The sequence below is a fragment of the Sesamum indicum genome, linkage group LG6, assembly GCF_026168435.1.
Source record: "Sesamum indicum cultivar Baizhima isolate 11 linkage group LG6, ASM2616843v1, whole genome shotgun sequence".
Classification (NCBI taxonomy): domain Eukaryota; kingdom Viridiplantae; phylum Streptophyta; class Magnoliopsida; order Lamiales; family Pedaliaceae; genus Sesamum; species Sesamum indicum.
The window spans coordinates 23,377,716-23,397,839 of NC_142662.1; the positions used below are offsets into that span (position 1 = coordinate 23,377,716).

Consider the following 20,124-nt stretch of genomic DNA (forward strand, 5'->3'; position numbering starts at 1 on the left):
TTTAAAAGATTAATTTTCAAGTATTTGAAATTGATTATATTGCCAAGAAATAAATTTTCAAAGTGCCCACAGATAGTTCATTCTACTAGTATAATCTGATCTCAAGATATTCAGAAAAGCATTTTTATTTACTACCCATACTGGGTATGTACTCTATAGTACTACTATTATACATACGTATCTAATGTGTACATTTATATCAATATAAAAGATAATGGTGTCTACATTCACAAATAACGGTTAGTGACACCATTGTACTATTTTTAACTAAACTGTACTCCTAGTTAGATAATTTTAAAGATTTATTATAATTACTCTTTTGTCCTTTTTATAAAAGTGATTCCACCTGATTTAAACACTACTACACAAATTCTTTTGTTGTTTTAATAGTACTTTAAGTTGATTTTTATTTATTTATTTTTGCATGTGATTTATTAGTTTATATATTTTATTCATACTTATAATGTGTGAAAGATTATATATATACATAGATGGCGTGCCAAGCGGCTAGTGCAAAAAAAGTTAATGGATATCCACATTGCAGATCTTGAAGTGGGCCAATCCATTGGGCCTGGACTGGGCCCATTTGTCATCATTTAGTGCAAGCCATTTTAGTTAATTGGGCTGAAGCCCATTAAGTTCAGTAGCGAGAAGTTAGTAAGGGAAAATCAAAATCTAGTAGCACCATTTTCACGCAAAGAATACTCCAAAACCCTAGCCACTACTCTCCGGCGGCATTGCGGCGGCGATAATTCTTCAATGGACGACGTTTGCGAAGGCAAAGACTTCTCCTTCCCAGCTCAAGAAGAAAAGATCCTCTCATGGTGGGACGAAATCGATGCCTTCAAAACCCAACTGGAACGCACCAAACATTTCCCCGAGTACATCTTCTACGACGGCCCGCCGTTCGCCACCGGCCTCCCTCACTATGGCCACATTCTGGCTGGCACAATCAAAGACATCGTGACACGGTATCAGTCGATGACGGGTCATCATGTGACCCGGAGATTTGGATGGGATTGCCACGGGTTGCCCGTGGAGCATGAAATTGATCAGAAGTTGGGAATTAAGAGCAGAGAGGATGTGATTAAGATGGGGATCGGAAATTATAATGAAGAGTGCAGAGGGATTGTGCAGAGGTATGTGAGTGAGTGGGAGAAAACTGTGGTTAGAATGGGAAGGTGGATCGATTTTCGGAACGATTATAAGACGATGGATTTGAATTTCATGGAGTCTGTGTGGTGGGTGTTTGCTCAGTTATTCCAGAAGGGTCTCGTCTATAGAGGTTTCAAGGTTTGAAGTATTCTTACTTTTTCTATTGTTGTCGAGTAACTTAAGTTCATATTGTTTGGTGCTCTTCATTTCTATTTGTCGATTGTTGCTTTCTGGAATAGTTGTAATGTCTTGTAGGAAATATGTTACTTACTGGATAGTTGATAGAGTGAATTTCAGAATAGGGGCATTTTGATGACATTTGATGATCATACTCCTGAAATTTGTTACTCAGACAAGTGAGGGGGTTTAAGGAGAGCGATATTGTCATGTTACAGTATATGCAAAGATATTTTTGTCATATTTAACTACTGGTCTTAATGGCTTTGTATATTGCTTCTGCAGGTTATGCCATACAGTACAGGTTGTAAAACTCCATTGTCGAATTTTGAAGCCAATTCCAACTATAAGGAGGTTCCTGATCCTGAGATAATGGTAGCTTTTCCAGTAATCGATGATCCAGATGGTGCATGTTTTGTTGCATGGACCACAACACCTTGGACGCTGCCTAGTAATCTTGCACTTTGTGTCAATGCTAATTTTGTGTATGTGAAGGTCCGCAACAAGTTCAATGGGAAAGTTTATGTGGTTGCTGAATCACGTCTAGGGGAGCTTCCTGTTGAAAAGGCAAAGAAAGCGTTACCTGATGGAGCTATTGGTGGTTCTGAAAATTCAAATTCAAAACCCAAGGCTTCTGGTGGTAAAGCTAAGAATGTTGAAACGTATGAAATTTTGGATAAGTACACTGGCGCATCTCTTGTGGGAAAGAAATATGTCCCTTTGTTTGATTACTTCAAGGATTACGCTGATGTGGCATTTCGAGTTGTTGCAGATGACTATGTAACTGATGATAGTGGTACTGGAGTTGTTCACTGTGCTCCTGCATTTGGTGAAGATGATTACCGGGTTTGTATGGAGCATGGCATAATTAGCAAGGGGGAAAACTTGGTTGTAGCTGTGGATGATGATGGTTGTTTTACTGAGAGAATTGTCGAATTTAGCGGGCGTTATGTCAAGGATGCAGATAAAGATATTATCCAAGCAGTGAAAGAGAAAGGCAGGCTCGTGAAATCTGGAAGCTTTACCCATAACTATCCCTTTTGTTGGAGATCTGACACTCCCCTCATCTACAGAGCCGTACCCAGCTGGTTCGTAGCCGTGGAAAAGATAAAAGATCAATTGCTTGAGAACAATAAACAGACATACTGGGTACCGGACTTTGTGAAGGAAAAGCGTTTTCACAATTGGCTTGAGAATGCGAGAGACTGGGCCGTCAGTCGAAGTAGGTTTTGGGGTACTCCACTTCCATTATGGATCAGTGAGGATGGCGAGGAGATTGTGGTCATGGATTCCATTGCAAAACTGGAAAAACTTTCTGGTGCCAAGGTGACTGACTTGCATCGTCATAAAATCGATCATATAACAATCCCGTCAAGTCGTGGCCCTGAATATGGTGTTCTCCGACGAGTGGAGGACGTGTTTGATTGCTGGTTTGAGAGTGGTTCTATGCCTTATGCATATATCCATTATCCATTTGAAAATGTTGAACTATTTGAGAACAATTTCCCTGGGCATTTTGTGGCTGAGGGGCTTGATCAAACTCGTGGATGGTTCTATACTCTCATGGTTCTGTCAACTGCACTTTTTGGAAAACCAGCTTTCAGAAATCTCATTTGTAATGGGCTTGTATTGGCCGAGGATGGAAAGAAGATGAGTAAGAGATTGAAGAATTATCCTCCACCTGCTGAAGTTATAAATGATTATGGAGCTGATGCACTACGATTGTACATTATAAACTCTCCAGTCGTTCGTGCTGAACCATTACGATTTAAAAAGGATGGTGTGTATGGTGTGGTGAAAGATGTTTTCTTGCCATGGTATAATGCTTATAGGTTCCTTGTGCAAAATGCTAAAAGACTTGAAGTTGAGGGACTTGCACCATTTAAACCAATTGATCAACACATTCTTCAGAAGTCCTCAAATGTCCTTGACCAATGGATTAACTCAGCAACTCAGAGTCTAGTCCATTTTGTGCGGCAAGAAATGGATGCTTATAGACTGTACACGGTGGTTCCTTATCTCCTAAAGTTTTTGGACAACTTGACAAATATATATGTTAGATTCAATCGAAAGAGACTGAAAGGTCGAACTGGAGAAGAAGATTGCAGAACTGCTCTTTCGACTCTTTATTATGTGCTTCTAACAGCATGTAAATCTATGGCTCCATTCACGCCGTTCTTCACCGAAGTTCTTTATCATAATTTGAGGAAAGTTAGCAATGGATCAGAAGAAAGCATTCACTACTGCAGTTTCCCTGCAGTAGAAGGAAAAAGAGGGGAACGTATTGAAGAAAGTGTGAACCGGATGATGACAATTATAGATCTTGCACGCAACATTCGTGAGCGCCACAACAAACCTCTTAAAGCACCACTTAAGGAGATGGTAATTGTACATCCTGATGCAGACTTCTTGGATGACATTGCTGGTAAGCTGAGGGAATACGTGCTCGAGGAACTTAATGTGAAGTCTTTGGTCCCGTGCAACGACACTTTGAAGTATGCTACCCTGCGTGCAGAGCCTGATTTCAGTGTTCTAGGGAAAAGGCTTGGTAAATCGATGGGTGTTGTTGCAAAGGCAGTTAAGGCAATGTCAACAGAAGATATCTTGGCTTTTGAGAAAGCAGGAGAGATTACTATTGCATCACATGTTTTGAAGCTTAGTGATATCAAGATAACTCGGGAGTTCAAGCCTCCTAGTAATGTGAAGGCTGAAGATATGGACGCGAAAGGAGATGGTGATGTCTTGGTTGTATTGGACTTGCGTCGGGATGAGTCTTTGTACGAGGCCGGAGTTGCTCGTGAGATTGTGAACCGAATTCAGAAGTTACGGAAGAAAGCTGCACTTGAACCCACCGACTTGGTGGAGGTCTTCATTAAATCATTGGATGAAGATAAAACGAATCTCCAAGAAATTCTTGAATCACAGGAACTATACATCAGAGACGCACTTGGGTCTTTGTTGCTTCCCTCTGCTTTGCTTCCGCCTCATGCTGTGGTTCTGGCTGAAGAGAGTTTCCATGGGATTTCCAATCTCTCTTTTGCTATCACCTTGACTAGACCAGCTCTGGTATTCAACTCAGATGCCATTGTTACATTGTATGCTGGCAACACCAAGTCTGCACATGGATTACAAACCTATTTGTTAATGAGAGATCACCATAATTTGAAGGCAGAGTTTCAACTTGGTAAGGGTAAGCTCAAGATCAATTGCATTGAAGATCTACCTCCAGTGGATGTGGCATTGGGTGAACATGTATTCTTGACCGTTGGTGATTACTTCTCAAGCAGTAAGGGGTCTCTCTGAATTTTTGTTATCCTTATTTCAGTTCGAACTGAATTGTTATTGTTTTGAATGCTCATCTAGAAAGATGAGCATTTTGTGGGGAATGTTTTTTTGCCGGGAATTTGTGATGTTACAACCATACAGCGATAGTATTCTGTATCTGGATTTTACCACCCTGTATTTCCAAATTTTGTTCATCCAAAAGGTAAGAGAAGCAAAAACTGTCTAGTCTTTTTCTTTCTAAGACTTTGCGTGCGAACACTTGCATAGTTTTGCTGAATCTTGATTCAACCTGACCAATCCCACAAACTCATCTGCCCTGGGGTTGGATGCTGCAACTGTTCGAGCAATACTCTTTTATCCTAGTGGCAATGAAGAAAGGTAGATTCAGTATTAACTTTAATTACATTAGCGATGGTATTTCTCCTGTATGCATGATAACAAATGGACTAATCGTCAGGCAGCCAGTTTTGTTAAGAGGATAGCTGTTCAAAGTCGATAAAAATGGAATCCAATTATCATTCTAGAACTTCATTAGTTCTCCTATTCAGCGTGTATTGTTTCAAAATTCCGAGCAACAGGTGGTTTTCATATCATCTTCACACAGCCTCGTGGGATTTCTTTCCTCTGCACAATAGTCTTTTGCATCACATTCATGTTGAAGCACTGGGATTAAACCAGTGTCAATTGCCCGTCTCCTCAATAATGCAAGATTACTACCAAAAAGAATCTTCCTGCTTGCTATTTAGTCTTGGGAACCACAACAACATTCATAAATAAACTGATCTGGTTGAAATTCCTGCTGATATGTGTAGTATAAACACTACATATAGATTCTAATTTACTGATTGAACTACCCAAACAAGCTGGAGCAAGGCATAATAGTCAAAGGTCAAAAGCTTGATCAAAAAGCACAGACAAATAGGGCGAGATGCAGCATTACAAAAATCATATGCAATGAAAATATAGTTGGGTGATGCCATCATAAAACACATTTTCATGAAAAAATGGAGCAAACCACCATCAGAAATTAAAACCTTCTGACAACAAAATAAGTGTATCACAGTGGCATGGTTCTAATTTGGTGTTGCACGAACTAGGACAGCGTGAAAGCAACAATTGTCTTCAGGAAGTCCTCGAGTTTATAAAACTCCTAGCAGCATCCAATGACAACTCCTCATACACCTGAAGAATTTTAACATAAGGACTTCAGGTGAGTTGTGACAAAATAAACAGAAATGGGATTGTTTGGGCCATATCTAGGAAGCAATCAATTTAATATACTTACAAGTTTCTTATAAACTTGTTGAAATGCCTTGCAAAATCTTTCTGCATCAGCCTCGCCCATCTGAGAAACAGCGAACATCCAAAATAATTAATATCCATGCTCGACAGGGCGTGGGAAGACCACCAAATTTGAAATGCGATGATATCAAAAGCATCTTAGAGCATTGTTATACAATATCATATTGGATTATTTTGCTATACTACAAATCATTTGGTGGCCAGTTGGTACCCTGGCATTTTTTCCAATTTGGCAGCCAAGGGTAATACCTTGGCGCAAACCTTCCTATCCAAACTAAAATGAAAAGGATAAATACAGTAACAGAAACATGGTTTGCGTGGGTTAAACCCCAATCCCCACTTTTTGTTTGCCTTTATCCTACTTTAGGAAGAGAAAGAAAAATCTCCTTTTATTCTCCCACAGCCGACACCACTCTCTTTTTATCCCTCACCTATTTCTAATGGCTTTTTTCTGTTTTTTCTTCTTTCCCACATTCCTTCTGGGGTTTTCAGTTCTTTGCAGCTCATCCCATTAGCACCACCATCCTCCTCTCTGTCTCTCCCCACCATTCCATCTATTGCCACTGCCAACCATTCTACTGAGCAAACCAACAACCACCCAATATCTCCATCACGCAGCCCATTGTCCCCTCCGATTTCCACCATTATCAACACCAGTTATACCTTTAAATCTGTAAGTTACTGAAGTCTTGATAAAAAATTTTCAAGTGCAAAGCTTTAATTACTTTAGAGAGGCTTAAGGCAGGCACTCCGCTTAGCTATTTTTGACCTAGCTTTTAGACTATTTGCAGGCACATCTTATTTCGGTTTTCGTCCCGATTGGCAGAACAGACACTTTTAACTTTTCCCATCATTTATAAGATATATGTAACACGTCTGTTGAACAAAATACAACAGAAAGAAGTTCATCAGGCTCAAGCCTGCAAAATTTTTGGAGAACTCCGGCTCAGTTGTGGCCTTAAATAATTTTACTGCACAATATCAATGTTACACATTATAACCATTAATTAGTTCTTCAGATAAACTCAGCAATTTGAAGATTCATAAACATACAAGTAGAAACAACTCAATATTAATTTGATGTTATTTACAAATTACGAACAACTTTGCCAGATACAAGGCATACCTTCTGCTCAGCAACTGATTTTAGTTTTCCCCAAAATGCTTCTGTCATGGTGAATCAACATAAACCAGGATTCAGTGATTACAGTGTCACTTCCTTATTTCTTGTACAGGTTACTCATCGTTACAAAATGATCTTAAATAGGGAAAGCAAGGCAGTGAATCAACTCTACCCATTCTGGAGTAACATCATGAAGATAAATGGAAAAAAGGAATTTTGTGAACAGATATATAGTGAAATTCATGGAAGAAAGGAAAGCAATAGATAGAGAATCGTTGATTATTAGAGCAGGTTGAGAACTACTCTCCTTATCTTGTAGACTAGGAAAGTGAATAACGACTATAGCTTAGCCTTATGCTACCTTGTGGAGTTAAAATAAATTTTCAGAAGAGTTAAAATAAATTTTCAGAAGATATTTTGTTCTGCAGAAGCAGAACATCTTTTAGCATTCTGCTGCAGATTATTCATGTGAAAAAGATAAAAATTAAAGTGAAAGATTGAATTTGCTCTAATGCATGTGGTTTGACTCATCCCACTAAAACAACCGAACATGTTCAGATGGTAAAGTAAAAATTCATATCTCATCACCAGAAAACAGACATGATCATTCTTTATACCTCTGTTATCCTCAGTATTCCATGCATCATGCCATTCATTTACCTGTGAGCATATCCTAATGTCAGACACCTGCAAATAGCTACAAATCTGAAAGCATTGTACAGAAAAATTATGTCGTACCTCCTCACTTGTTCCAGACCGAGTTGATTGTCTTGAAGAATAGAAGTCTGCCTGAAAATAGGTTTGACAGATAAACATATACAAGTCCCGAGATTGAAAAGACACCCAAATAAAAGGTGCATATCGGCCTTAGAAACCATGTACAAAGCCCTTAAAATCAGCCACAAAATATATGGATGAGGACACCAAGAAAATATAAACATTACACGCTATTAAGTGCTCGCCAATCTTTTAATTTTATCTAGTGAAATTGTTTTCTAATCAATTTTCTTCAAACTCACATACTAAGAACAGAAACAATTTTATGTTACATGCGATGACAGAGGCCTTGAAATCAGAAACAATAGAGTCATTTCAGCTGCTAGAAAATGAATATCACAATTTACACCAAAAAGAGGAAAATACTAGCAAAATGTCACAACCAACGTATGTCAAAAAGGAATAGCACCATTAACAATTGAAATTCAGTGTCTTTGTCAATAAATTAACCAGCAAAAACTCATTTCCTCTTTGACATTAGCCACACTTTCATCAATAACAATACAGTGCACAAACAACAAAACCAGTCAAAATACCACAACAAACTAATAGTAGAAACACTAGTAATAAAATTACGATTTACATAAATTACAGAACAAAATTAATAACGAAAGTAAGCATCATCTTTAGGCAATGTAGTTTCATACCTGTCAATACATAAAATATAAAAGCAGAATAAAACAAGGTTACCACACTGACAAAATTCAATCATTAAATCAAACAATAAAAAAAATAAATAAGTGTAAAACAACTCAAGAAAAAACAATCACATCCCTTTATGAAACGGCCGACAATCAACAAATTCAATGACAACAAGCACACAGGTACAATGACATGCAATTAACTCCGGTTTACATAAACGGGAGGGTTTCGGAGGCTTACGTGATAATCACGGGATCGGACGACGGGGAAGAGGTCCAGGAGCTGCCGGAATTCACTCTCATCCATGGATGGGGCTTTACTTTCTCGCCTCGCCGCTTAACGCGAATAGTGAAATCTGACAATTGGGAAATTTGGAATATGGAGAGAGAAAAGCGTGCGGGGTCCTTTGGGCTGGTTTCCCACTGTGTGCTGTGGTGCAGTTTCAACACTAAAGTCGCTTTCTTATGTGGGAAAGAGTCGCAAAACTTACTAATTGTTGGAATTTATAAGAATATTAGACTCAGCTCCCCAAAGTTTTGGCTTTTTACTTTTGACGCCCTTGTCTTTTATTTTTGGGGTTAAGACTAAGACGGTGTCTGCTTAATCTTATTTCAATTATCTTATAAATTATTCATAACTCTCACTATCTTTTACTATTTCAATATTTTTTTTCTTAAAAGGATTATTTACAAATTTATTTATGACATTGAAAATAAAAATGAGATCGAGAAGAATAAAATACTCATGAATTTTATAATTTAACTTTAAAATAACTTAAAGTTAAACTAAAAACCTCATTACTATTTATTGCATCATTATTATTAATATGTTGATTTGGGGTACACAAAAACTTTTTTATGTGTTATAATCCTTAATAATATAATATATTTTTGTTGAGAATTCTTGTAAGTATCAATGTAGTTTTTCTAATGCAAAGTGGGTTTCATAAATGATAAAAAATACACACAAATTTTGATAAGAATCGCAATTTATAATCTTAGTATCATAAATAATTAATTTTACATTCGAATAAATTAAAAATGAGTGCCATCTCCACCTCTCACATTATGTATATTGCTCTTTGCTTTTGTGATTTAAACTTTTTTTAAATGATTGAACATTTAAAATCTATTTTCATTTCTCTAGAAAAAATCAAGAGAGAATGTACATATATAAACAACTTTCAAAATGATATGTTTTAAACATATCTACATACATATAGACGTTAGTATTAAAAGCACAGTACACAAGCATTCCGTAAGTACGAATTTAAGAATGTTAAAATTTTAAGAAATGCTGGCTTGCTAGTATATGTATACACCATATGAAAGGAGCATCAAGACTTGATGAAGTAACTCAAAACTGAAAATGAAGGAGGCCTGCATCATTTCAATTAGTAAATGAGGAGAGATAGGCAGCACAAGATGATTGCAGATATTGCTACAGAGAGCAGAGTAACAGACAGTGCAATTCGGCCATTGTCCTTCCTCAAGAACATGCCTTCCAACAAATGGTGATTCACAATTATTGCAAACAAGGAGAGAACAGCTTGTGCGAACAACTCATTGCACTTCTAAAAGAGCCTTGGGATTCCAAAAATAAAGACAGACAAGTTAAGAATTACAAGGTGCAAAATGGGATGAGCAGCAAAGGTGATGCTTGGAAATCATATATACCCTGCTCGAAACACTTGGCTTGTCCATTGTCAACCACCTTGCTTGTTAAAGAAAAATTTGCTTCATACAAACCAATTTTGTCCAAAATCATATTCAGAAATGCAATATAAGTTACATGCTCCCGACTTCATCATCCAAAACCCTCAGTTCATACACCGTGGTCCTCAGTGGATTCCCAAAGAAAATGGTCTCTTGTACATGCTTGAGTTGGGATGAGAGAAAGATGAATGCAAACACAATAAAATATGGATCTGAAACCTATGAAACAAGCTTAAGAAATTAAGAGTCAGAAAGGCATCAAAGGAAAATGAGTGAATGAGCACCACTGCACTGATCCAGTTACGGCGAATTGTGGTTAAACAGATATTAAGTCTTCAAATTAAGAACCCATCGGGAGGTGTAAGCATGGTCAATATAATGGTACACTTTCCGTATATGAAAGAAGAAACACGCTTTTGCCCCTTATTCTATTTATACTCACCTTCGGATACAGTGGAATGCCTTAAAGTAGACAGATGGGAGGAATGATGGCCAAACCATAAACGGGCAGAATTTAGAGAGCTTCCATAGTATTGTAAGTATAACACATGCTTTGAAGAATTGCCATTCTCAAAGGGCCATATATAAGAGGGGAAAACCTTGACAGACCAATTTGCATTGAGCCAAAAGCCCATCGTGTCTATTGCACCAACATATCATTCAGGTTTGTAGTGGATGCACCCAAGAAACATGGACTGGCAGGGTCAATATACACAGAAATCCAGCCTTTACAGTGCAAACTAATACTTGTAAGAGCATCCTCCACTGCAGTGAAGTATCTGTAACCAACCTGCAAGTGAAACAAGTAGTAAATTATGATTCCCTTTGTACATGATTCTTTAAAGGGTTCACTTTCAGAATCTAACAGTATGTATTTGCCTCTACTCCCCATTAGGTTCCATTGTCATAAGTACAAGAGGCTAGCAGTTGGAGCTCTTTCTGCAATTCACCAGAGGGCTTTCTGTCCTCCACCAACTGTGGCTTGTAACTTTTGTAGAGTGATCTAATGAACTCATTACTTGAACCAAATGACTTCTTCATTGGTTTCTGGAAATAAAATGAAAAGTGAAGTATGGTTTACGAAACACCAACTTAGGTTATCATTTTGCAGTTCTGATAACTAAAAGTACCCTTATCAATCTTCCCAGTTCCGTAGACCGCTTCCCTTGTCATGACAAAGTTGCAGCCATATATGTTAGGTCCTCTAAGCCCATCATAGCCTATATTACATTTCTGTAGAAATAAATTATATTGATAAAAGTAAATAATTTGTGGTTATTATCTGACCAAGTACAACACCAAAATGTCTGAGATCACATACGGAAATGGCATTCAATGAACCACCATAGATATCATGCTCACTCTTATGAAATTTTTGAGGGAACTGCACCCAAGCTATTTGTGGAGCAATTTTCAGGTCAAGATAGAAGCACATAGCTTTGCGAGCCGATGATGGACTGTAGCAGTAAATGTCACAGTCTAGCACCAGAAAGTAGGGAGCATTGCTGATTACTGCACATACTCAGAGATGCAAATGATTTTAGATATAAGCATAATGTATGTGTAAAAGGAAAAGGATAAAGAAGAAAAGAGATGTCAGCAAATATGAACTCTCCATTCTACTCGGTAGAGTACTTTTTACTGCACATTTGTAACGTTGGTACGGACACTTAGTTCACATATATTCTACAATCTTGTTGCTGCTTCGGAAATGGAGAAAATTCCTTCATAGAACAAAAAAGGCAGAGGGACAAAGAGAGTTTACTAGAACATTGATTGCTCCTCCTTTGAAATGGTGTGGATGACAAGGCCTTTTTCCCCAAAAAACATAAACAAGAAGAGGCATCTCTTTTAGGTTGGAATCCCCGTTTTCATCTGTCATCACCTGTCAATAAAAGGTTACAACAAGAAGTTAGTACATTTTACCTTGTTGAATCTAGTTGTGTGGGTATATTATGGTGCTCCCAGTCTTACTTTCTCTAATTTTTCTTTTTTGGTCTATTCCTAGAACTTTATTGGTGGAAGTTTGATTTTACAAAGTACAGAGACACATTCACTGTGGCAGACAGGGAAAACACATATGGTCCAGTCAGTGATCTTTTCTTGCTTGTGAATAAGAAAATGAGAGACCAAATTGAGAATAACCATCAGAAAGCATCAAAATATCTGCTGGTACATTTAGCAGCATACCCTTGGTTCCAAATTCGAGTAGTCCAGCTCTCAATTCTATCCATCAATGAAGCATAAGGTCGAATTCTTTATAAGTGAGCAACAGGTTGGGTATAGAAAACCTCATGCTCCCACAAGAAATCTATTTCAAAATCAAAGTGGCTAAAAGTGCAGATAAATCTAACCCTAGTTCTATAAGAACAACAGTTGTTTAAGCTCAGCTTCATTATTGTAAATTACAATCTGGGGGGGCACTTTTTATTTCAAAACTTTGAAATCAACAACTTATAGGTCTGTATATATTCATGTACTGCCCTAATTAAGTTTCTTGAGACATCGATGGGGTTCACCCTCTGAATATACTCCATTTGATAGCTTCAACTTGGATAGAATACTAAAGGGCATAAAATGTTCATGTAAGAAACTTTGTGTTTAAAATTCTAAATCACCAAATTATGATTGTGAACCCTATTACAAAACTTTATACCTCGATTAAAGGTGGACGATCTCCGCTAACGGAAGCGCTAGCATTTACTGAATTCTTCTCCAGAGCTTCCTGGAATTCGGTGTAGCTTTTCTGCACCCAAAACCAGAAAATTTCGGGGAAAAAAGAAAAAGAAAAGCAAATCAAACTTGTTACAGTCAACACTATTTTGGTTAATCCTATTTTTAATACAAACCTCGATTATCTTCTTCTCAGCTGCGAACTCACTGCTGCCAATGAACTTCTCATGAGCACTTTCCTTGGACGAAAAATAAGCTGCTGGGCAAGCAATTTTCAACTCATACTTTCTCCGGAGTGGAACCCAGAATCTGGCAAATTTCCAGGCTTCACGACTGGCATTTAAAGTAACGTAAGAACCCCCATCATCCTGTAGATAAACAGCAAGCTTATCAGGAGGGTAATCAAGCGCCATAGCCGCTATAACGGTGTTCATCACCCCCAGGGAGGGCTCTTTGCTCGGGTCAGCGTGCATATGAACACATCTTCTCACTTCCGGTAATCTTTCCGGGTACACCGCAAGTTTAGCGGGTCTCCATCTGTAAGCTTGGTAAAGAATCCAGAGAAACGTGAATAAGACTGGTTTTGATAGGGAATAAGAGGAATCTCCCTGGTTTTGATAACACGGTCAAGACTGGTAGCTCTATAGTAAAACAAGACCAGTACAGCAATCCTGTTGACGAACATATAGAGCCTGTTGACGATCAGATCCTTCATCAACACCCGGCGAGCATAGAGCGGAAGTGAAAGCCGTCCGTCCATTGCTTCGTTTGCGTTGAGAATTGCAGAGAATGATGAGTTTTTGCGGAGAATTTGAGAAAAAACACTGAGGAGACTGCCAAAAACTAAACCACAGAGGAAACAGAGAATTGGGGTTGCAGGAGCGTTTGCTTCTTTTTCGGAACTGTAATCCAATTTACCTACTTCTTCGCGCCAACTTTTGTAATTGGTTTTAGAATTAATTACACTACAGCCCTTCTAAAATATAAAATTATCTTTTGCCCCAAAAGATTCTAAAATTATATTTATACCCCCTCTTAGAAGTATCCGTTTACATCTATCGTCTTTTCCTTAGGTTTTGGATAAAAATGCTCGTGTCAATAAAAAATTTATTCTTATCCTCTATTCAACATTCTGATGGTATCATTTTATACTTATAATGAATAAATGTAATATATATAAAATTAATGATGTATTTATAATAAAATATTATTTTTTTAAAAAAAATTAGTATTTCTTTTTATATATTATTCCTCCTAACCATAGGTAACTAATTAGACTTAAATTTAGGGACATGTTACTTGGTATTGCATAACTATTTTTGGTATATTACTTTTTTTACAAAAAAAATCATGCATTTTTCCTCTCTCCAATATTATATATCTACTTTTTTTTGTGTGTCAATAAGTTTTTCTAAATCCAGTAATTTGTATTGAATTGTCATTTTATATATACTTTTAAGTAAATTTTTAGCTAAAAATTAATAAAATTGTATTTTAAATATTTTAAAAAATTACACACTTATAGAATATGCTACAAGGTATTTGATTCAAACACAAAGTTAATAAAAATAAATTGCAGTTGAATTTAATTTTTAAAAATGACAAATGGTGACCGTACATTAGTACGACATCGCGTAATATCAAAATGTGATAGAAAATCCCGACGGCCAAAGGGGAAATGCAAGTAATTGAACTAGCTCCCACACAGTGATAAAAGTTACTAACTTCTGCATAATCATATGCCAGTACAACAATAAAATGGTTCTTGAATTTTCATATTTTCAAGAGGTATCATTTCTTTTGCAGTAAGCAGACTGCTGCTTGGAGCAGCATATCAACGTTTAAACGATAATATAGCTATGTTCCTCAGCGTGACATTATGGTCAATGGAAAGCGTTGAGGTGATCGTCTCTCCCAACATCAGACGTCTCAAATATTGGAGGCATCTGCATTGATACGGCTCAGTGCAACGGCTGTCTTGGAGCCTGATTGACGGCCCAGATACTGGTTTATATACTCTCCAGCTGACAAGAGCTTGTCCATGTCAATATTGGTTTTCACACCAAGACCGTTAAGCATGTAGACGACATCCTCTGTGGCAACGTTTCCAGAAGCTCCCCTGGCATATGGGCACCCTCCTAGACCCGAAACTGAGGAATCCACCGTGCTGATTCCCATCTATGAATGAAGAATTCAAGGGCTAATGAGCAAAATCACTTCATGCATGACATGTAAGCAAGAGGAAAAATAAGTGTGGAGCATGATTTATGCCTCAGTCTGTGCAAATTAAATTTCTTCACATACTTCTGAGTCTTAGGTAGCTCATAAAATGGTTGTAATTACTGTACAATGCCGCTCCTAAGGCTTATGCATACTGGAAAAAAAACGGACATTCGATTTTAAAAATTTAAACTGTACTTCTTGCAGTCATGTTTTTGCATGAGAGATTTTTCTGGAAAGACCTGATGGCCACTGGAAATATGTAATGTGAATGTAGCGACATGGACGCTAGTGTAATTTTAAAAAATTGAGGGGGCAATTCGCAGTATATCCAACCTCTGCAGGTCTCCATGCAATTTTCCCTTCGTTTTATGATATTGCAAATGATAATGGACGGTCATGACCAGATCCTTACTGCAATATTCATGGCAGCATTAGAGAGAAGTTACTTACTTGGAGGGATAACAGAATATTAGGAAGAGATTGGCCGTAGGTGTCATGGAAATGAACAGCTAGTTTCTCGACAGGGACAACAGCCATCACAGCTTCAAGCATAGGGAGAACAGTACCTGTGCCAAAATATAATACAGACATCCTCAAGTGAGTTTGGAACTCAGGAAAATGAATTTCAAAGCATAAATTGCTGGAAAGTGATGAAGTACATTTGTACTTATACTCTTAGTCGTCCATTATCTCTCCTATAAGTATCTCATGAACATCTACACCATATATCAGGAACCACAAGGAGAACACAGAATTAAGTGATAATACAGTTACAGAACTTGATGAGAGAAAAGGGAAGATCTTGAAAAGAAATGGGGATCAGCTTTTGAATATATTGAGCAAACAGAGACCGGTTTTAACATGGATGACATCAAATGAATTTCATGAGAGAACTGCCACGATTAATGAACAAAATTGCTGTTCTTGCAGCTGTGTTTGAAATGGTCTCTTGTAACCTTACAGATCACACGTAAATGCAAGAAAGACTTGAGGTGAGATAACAAGGAGTCGCTAGACAATTACCAGGTGTAGCAACTCCAATTGTATCTCCAAGTGAAATCTCAAAACAACCCATGTTATGAAGTTCCTTTGCTACATATGCAACTTTTGATGGAGAGATAAATCCTTCAACTGGGCAGCCAACAACACACGAGACATACCTGTCGAAAATCAAATAGATATCTCAATCTATAATGGTGAAGAATGCACTTTGTTCTTAGTCTCTGTGTACTATCTGTAACAGTTACATCAAGAATTGTGGTAAGAAGGGGATGGCCATAAAGGTGGGAAAAACAAGTCATACCCGCGCACAGGAATTGAAAGCTTTTTGGCAGCAGAAGTTACAGCACGATAACGAGCAAGGCTCTCTTCAATGCTGCAGTTGATATTCGATTTCGAAAATGACTCAGAAGCTGATGCAAACACAGCCACTTCTTTTGCACCAGCTGCAACAGCTGCTTCGAAGCCCTATCAGTTATTTGAATTAAATATCAGAATTTCTTCTCCTTTGACAAGTGTGGAAACTGCAGGACCGAACTGGAAAACTAAAGGTTACCCACCTTAAGATTGGGTGTCAGCACAGGCAATCTAACACCTTCCAAATTCTTAACTGCATCCATGACATCCTTTGCATCTGCCAGCTATTTTCAATCAAATAGAAGAAATTAAATTAGACAAATAAAAACATGCATTCTACCCAGTAAAGCCTTCAAATATAAGTTTAAATCATGAGAGCGAATGGATGAGAAAGATTTTTGAATAAATTGATCACCTGTGGCACCCACTTTGGTGAAACAAAACTTGTAGCTTCAACAACGGGCAAGCCACAAGAAACTAATTTGCGGATCAATTTGACTTTGACGGATGTAGGGACGATTGTCTTCTCATTTTGTAATCCATCCCTGGGGCCAACTTCCACTATCTTCACATATCTTGGTATGTCTTTGAAAAGCTACATAATGCAAAAGATGATTTTTCACTCAAAGCCATGCTAGCTAAACCAAGGCAAAGATGATCATGCAGGACAATTGCTTACATATAATCAAAGGACTTACAAAAGTCCAATAACGGAACAAAATATACTTGCATTCCTGTCTGAAATGAAGCTGTTTTTAATTGCTATAATATTCAGCACCTTAAATAGCGGTTCTTTTGAGGACTTAGCAAAACTTTTAACTCGATTATATGGATTACCTTATATTTCAATTCTCCTGTGCAGTTGTCATTGCAGTAGGATCGACACTGATAATTGGACAAGTAGTGCAAATCCCTCATGGTTCCACAAGCCACACAACTCCTACCTAGGCTTGAAGTTCTTTGCAATGAGTTTCTCCTTTGTCTTCTCCACGTAACAGGTTCTTCTGTGTTATCTTCAAAATCTTCACTGGAGAAAAGAAAAATAAAAGGAAAAAACCATTCACAAAGGTGACAAGACAACAACACTGAAATTTTAGATGCACGAATAGTAAAAATTCAGCCACTTTGTTGGTTTTTCTGATTGGAAGCAGTAACGCAGAAGAGAGGATATTATCATTGGTTAGGAACTGCTTTACACACAACTATGATAGTTTGGAGATCATAGGTTCGATTTGGAATTTTCATATTCATCATGAGAAAAATGCAGTTGGTGTTAGTTTTTTGAGTTTGGTAAAAGTAAATAACCATGTTTAAACCGTAATAAGTATAATTTCTAAATATTAAACCATTAATTCCAGATATACTTTTACTTTTGCTAAATCTAGGCAACATCAAGAGATCTATGCAAAAAGCAAGGTACGCAACAACAATGCATTTCAATCATGTACATCAATTCTAAAGACTAGATAACTGATTGCAATGCACAGAAGGCTTGGCATGCTTGAGATCTCGTGTGTGGAAAAAGAGATGCATAAACAAGGGAACTGATGTTGAACAAATACAAACATAGAAACCAAATAGCAATCATTTCTTGAAATTTCAAGGAGAAACGAAGAAAATACACTTACTTGCAGCTATTAGATGAGCTGCAACTTCTCCCTTCAATCCAGCAGTTTCCCATTCCCATATCTTCTCTGATAGGCCTGCATGCACTGGATGAGAACCTATAAAGCCGATCAATATTGCTCAAGCTTGGCAACTTGTCGAGACCAAGGGGCTCCTCCAAACTCGACATCCTGGAAGTGAATGCAACTGAAACTGAACAAATTAACAACAGAAGTAGTCTGCTATCAGCACTCATCCAAAGCCTTTCTGCTGGCAACAGTTCCATGGTGCAGTATGAAAAGAATCAGATTAATCAGACTACAATAACCTATATCAGATATCCAGCTTCCAGTAGAAAATGAATGACCAATTGGGCCCAAGATTTCTAAGTTCAACTATCATCCAATTGATTTTCTCATGATGAACATACTGTATAAATAACTAGGGAAGTAAAATAGGATATGAGACTAGAGACTTATAAGCCGTAGCAACATTCTACATTCATCCGTAGACCGAATTTTTTGGCAGTAAGATCGAAAGCTGCATTCTGAATCTTGACTAATAACTGTACAACATTCGACATTCTCCATTTTTCCATCTATTGAACATACAAAATGTAGCTAGTTATAGGCTCCCATCATGTATTGATGTTCTGTCCCTTGTTTACATTCTGAAAGTAATCAATGCATATTAAGCACACAAAACAAAAACTGTCAACCAACAAATCACTGGGACGACCACAATAAACACAGAAATCGTCAAGTTATGCAACAACAGATTCGAGCATTTTACATCTCCTAATAGAGCGACTAAATATCATGGAGTTCATAAAAGAGTAAAACAATAGACACGTACAACCAAGGCATAAGTATCCGCCAACCCCACATATCTCCACTATGAACAAAGCGGCAATACTACAATGCAATAACGAACCTAATGCAGAGTTGTGAGGCACCTAGAAACTCTATTTTAACTCCAGGCATAAAATTCCATCACTTTAATCCACATAAACCAAGTAGAGGCACTTGAACATATATCAGGCAGCTACAAGGCGCGACGTCTAGCAATAAATAGGCACAATAGCTAACATTACATAAAATGTGTACCGCCAAATAGGTACGTAGAAACTATTATCCATCTAATCACCTCAGGAGCCTCATAACAATGAATAACATCATGAAATCTAGAGAACTCCCGCAAGAAATCCCAATTCCCAAATGAACTTAAATTTCCTTCCTATGACAAATCAAACATGTAAATCTTCTATTTTTCCCCAAGAGAATAGGAAGAAAAACACTAATCAAGCAGCCACTTAATCAAAACATTGCACTCAAAAACTTTCTTCTTCTCCAGAAAAAAAAGGACAAATTAAACAAAAAAGAAGAAGAAAGAGCAGATTTCAACTAAAAGAAACAAGAAAAGAAACCCATACCTAAAATCCAGAAAAGAAAATTCTGGGTTTCTGAAATCGGAAAGAAAGAATACAGAAATTCTTGAAATTCCTTTTCCCCTCCTAATTACTGGGGGGGTTTGGGAGCTTCAGGTGTTGAACTAAAACACGCAAAGAAAAGAAGAGTAGTAGTGGTTGGTTGAGTATGTGGACAGAATAGTAAAACAGAAACGTGACGGAGAATCCTGTACACTATACTTATACTATACAAAAGTAGAGCAAGTAGGAATTGGTTGTGTGGTTTTAACGCTGTGGAGTTGAGCTTAGGAGTTTGTCTTTGCGCAGTAATTTTTCTTGTGTGGTGCGGACATTAATGCAATCGCCAACACAAAAACAAAGAATCAGGAAAGAGAGAGAGAGAGAGAGAGAGAGAGAGGAATGGTGGTGGGAAAGGGTGGTAGGTAGTTTTCAGTTGGAAGTTGGTCAATTTCCTGTCCTCATTACTACATGTCTTATAATTGTTATTTTCTATTTTTTTTATTTTATGTTTACTATTTCAATAAATAATTGAATAAATTACATTGAAACTTCTTAAAATTAAATCAAATATACAAATACTTTCTGTTTTTCGTAAAATTACAGCTAAATTCCTCAGCGTATTGTTTTTAGAGAGTGTTTGTGTAAGCTTTATCTTTTAATAG

The 20,124-nt window shown here is 37.4% G+C and overlaps 3 protein-coding genes and 1 pseudogene across 6 annotated transcripts; 1 reads left to right on the forward strand and 3 right to left on the reverse strand.

The window, feature by feature from the left end:
• The first annotated feature begins 672 nt into the window (after nucleotides 1-672).
• On the forward strand, nucleotides 673-4,858 carry LOC105163712 (tRNA synthetase class I (I, L, M and V) family protein). Its single transcript, XM_011082154.3, has 2 exons — nucleotides 673-1,293; nucleotides 1,618-4,858. The coding sequence occupies exons 1-2, from the start codon at nucleotides 760-762 to the stop codon at nucleotides 4,633-4,635; spliced, it is 3,552 nt and encodes a 1,183-aa protein (XP_011080456.1). The 5' UTR covers nucleotides 673-759; the 3' UTR covers nucleotides 4,636-4,858.
• A 688-nt stretch (nucleotides 4,859-5,546) lies between these two features.
• Nucleotides 5,547-8,889, reverse strand: LOC105163710 (octanoyltransferase). Its single transcript, XM_011082153.3, has 6 exons — nucleotides 8,702-8,889; nucleotides 7,781-7,831; nucleotides 7,660-7,702; nucleotides 7,046-7,086; nucleotides 5,903-5,962; nucleotides 5,547-5,799 (listed from the first exon to the last, which is right to left on the reverse strand). The coding sequence occupies exons 1-6, from the start codon at nucleotides 8,765-8,767 to the stop codon at nucleotides 5,740-5,742; spliced, it is 321 nt and encodes a 106-aa protein (XP_011080455.1). The 5' UTR covers nucleotides 8,768-8,889; the 3' UTR covers nucleotides 5,547-5,739.
• A 965-nt stretch (nucleotides 8,890-9,854) lies between these two features.
• LOC110012161 (quillaic acid 3-O-glycosyltransferase CSL1-like) lies at nucleotides 9,855-13,738 on the reverse strand (annotated as a pseudogene). The gene is made up of 8 exons (XR_016065868.1): nucleotides 13,026-13,738; nucleotides 12,833-12,922; nucleotides 11,929-12,061; nucleotides 11,498-11,688; nucleotides 11,295-11,409; nucleotides 11,056-11,219; nucleotides 10,619-10,966; nucleotides 9,855-10,395 (listed from the first exon to the last, which is right to left on the reverse strand). The product of XR_016065868.1 is annotated as a quillaic acid 3-O-glycosyltransferase CSL1-like (transcript).
• Nucleotides 13,739-14,557: 819 nt separating this feature from the next.
• LOC105163709 (Aldolase superfamily protein) lies at nucleotides 14,558-19,877 on the reverse strand. Of its 3 annotated transcripts, none has more exons than XM_011082152.3 (9): nucleotides 19,466-19,877; nucleotides 18,057-18,240; nucleotides 17,266-17,455; nucleotides 16,844-17,023; nucleotides 16,632-16,712; nucleotides 16,376-16,539; nucleotides 16,096-16,232; nucleotides 15,523-15,638; nucleotides 14,558-15,027 (listed from the first exon to the last, which is right to left on the reverse strand). In XM_011082152.3, exons 2-9 carry the CDS (start codon nucleotides 18,221-18,223, stop codon nucleotides 14,779-14,781), a joined length of 1,284 nt encoding a protein of 427 aa, XP_011080454.1. In that variant the 5' UTR covers nucleotides 18,224-18,240; nucleotides 19,466-19,877; the 3' UTR covers nucleotides 14,558-14,778. The 3 variants fall into 3 exon arrangements, with proteins under 3 accessions (XP_011080454.1, XP_011080451.1, XP_088737056.1); XM_011082149.3 differs by having other exon boundaries at nucleotides 18,057-18,246; XM_088880930.1 differs by lacking the exon at nucleotides 19,466-19,877 and adding an exon at nucleotides 19,180-19,388 and having other exon boundaries at nucleotides 18,057-18,246.
• Nucleotides 19,878-20,124: the final 247 nt, after the last annotated feature.

Bases quoted from the DNA above. Each gene is read 5' to 3' on its own strand.
- LOC105163712 (XM_011082154.3), top strand. From the start codon at position 760: ATGGACGACGTTTGCGAAGGCAAAGACTTCTCCTTCCCAGCTCAAGAA. The intron at 1,294-1,617 runs GTTTGAAGTATT...TTGCTTCTGCAG, and splicing joins TCGTCTATAGAGGTTTCAAG to GTTATGCCATACAGTACAGG.
- LOC105163710 (XM_011082153.3), bottom strand. From the start codon at position 8,767: ATGGATGAGAGTGAATTCCGGCAGCTCCTGGACCTCTTCCCCGTCGTC. The intron at 7,832-8,701 runs GTAAGCCTCCGA...ACCTATTTTCAG, and splicing joins TCCGATCCCGTGATTATCAC to GCAGACTTCTATTCTTCAAG. The intron at 7,087-7,659 runs GTATAAAGAATG...TCACCATGACAG, and splicing joins GAATACTGAGGATAACAGAG to AAGCATTTTGGGGAAAACTA.
- LOC105163709 (XM_011082152.3), bottom strand. From the start codon at position 18,223: ATGTCGAGTTTGGAGGAGCCCCTTGGTCTCGACAAGTTGCCAAGCTTG. The intron at 17,456-18,056 runs GTAAGTGTATTT...TCTTTTCTCCAG, and splicing joins AGCTCATCTAATAGCTGCAA to TGAAGATTTTGAAGATAACA. The intron at 16,233-16,375 runs GTATGACTTGTT...GATTTTCGACAG, and splicing joins CTTTCAATTCCTGTGCGCGG to GTATGTCTCGTGTGTTGTTG.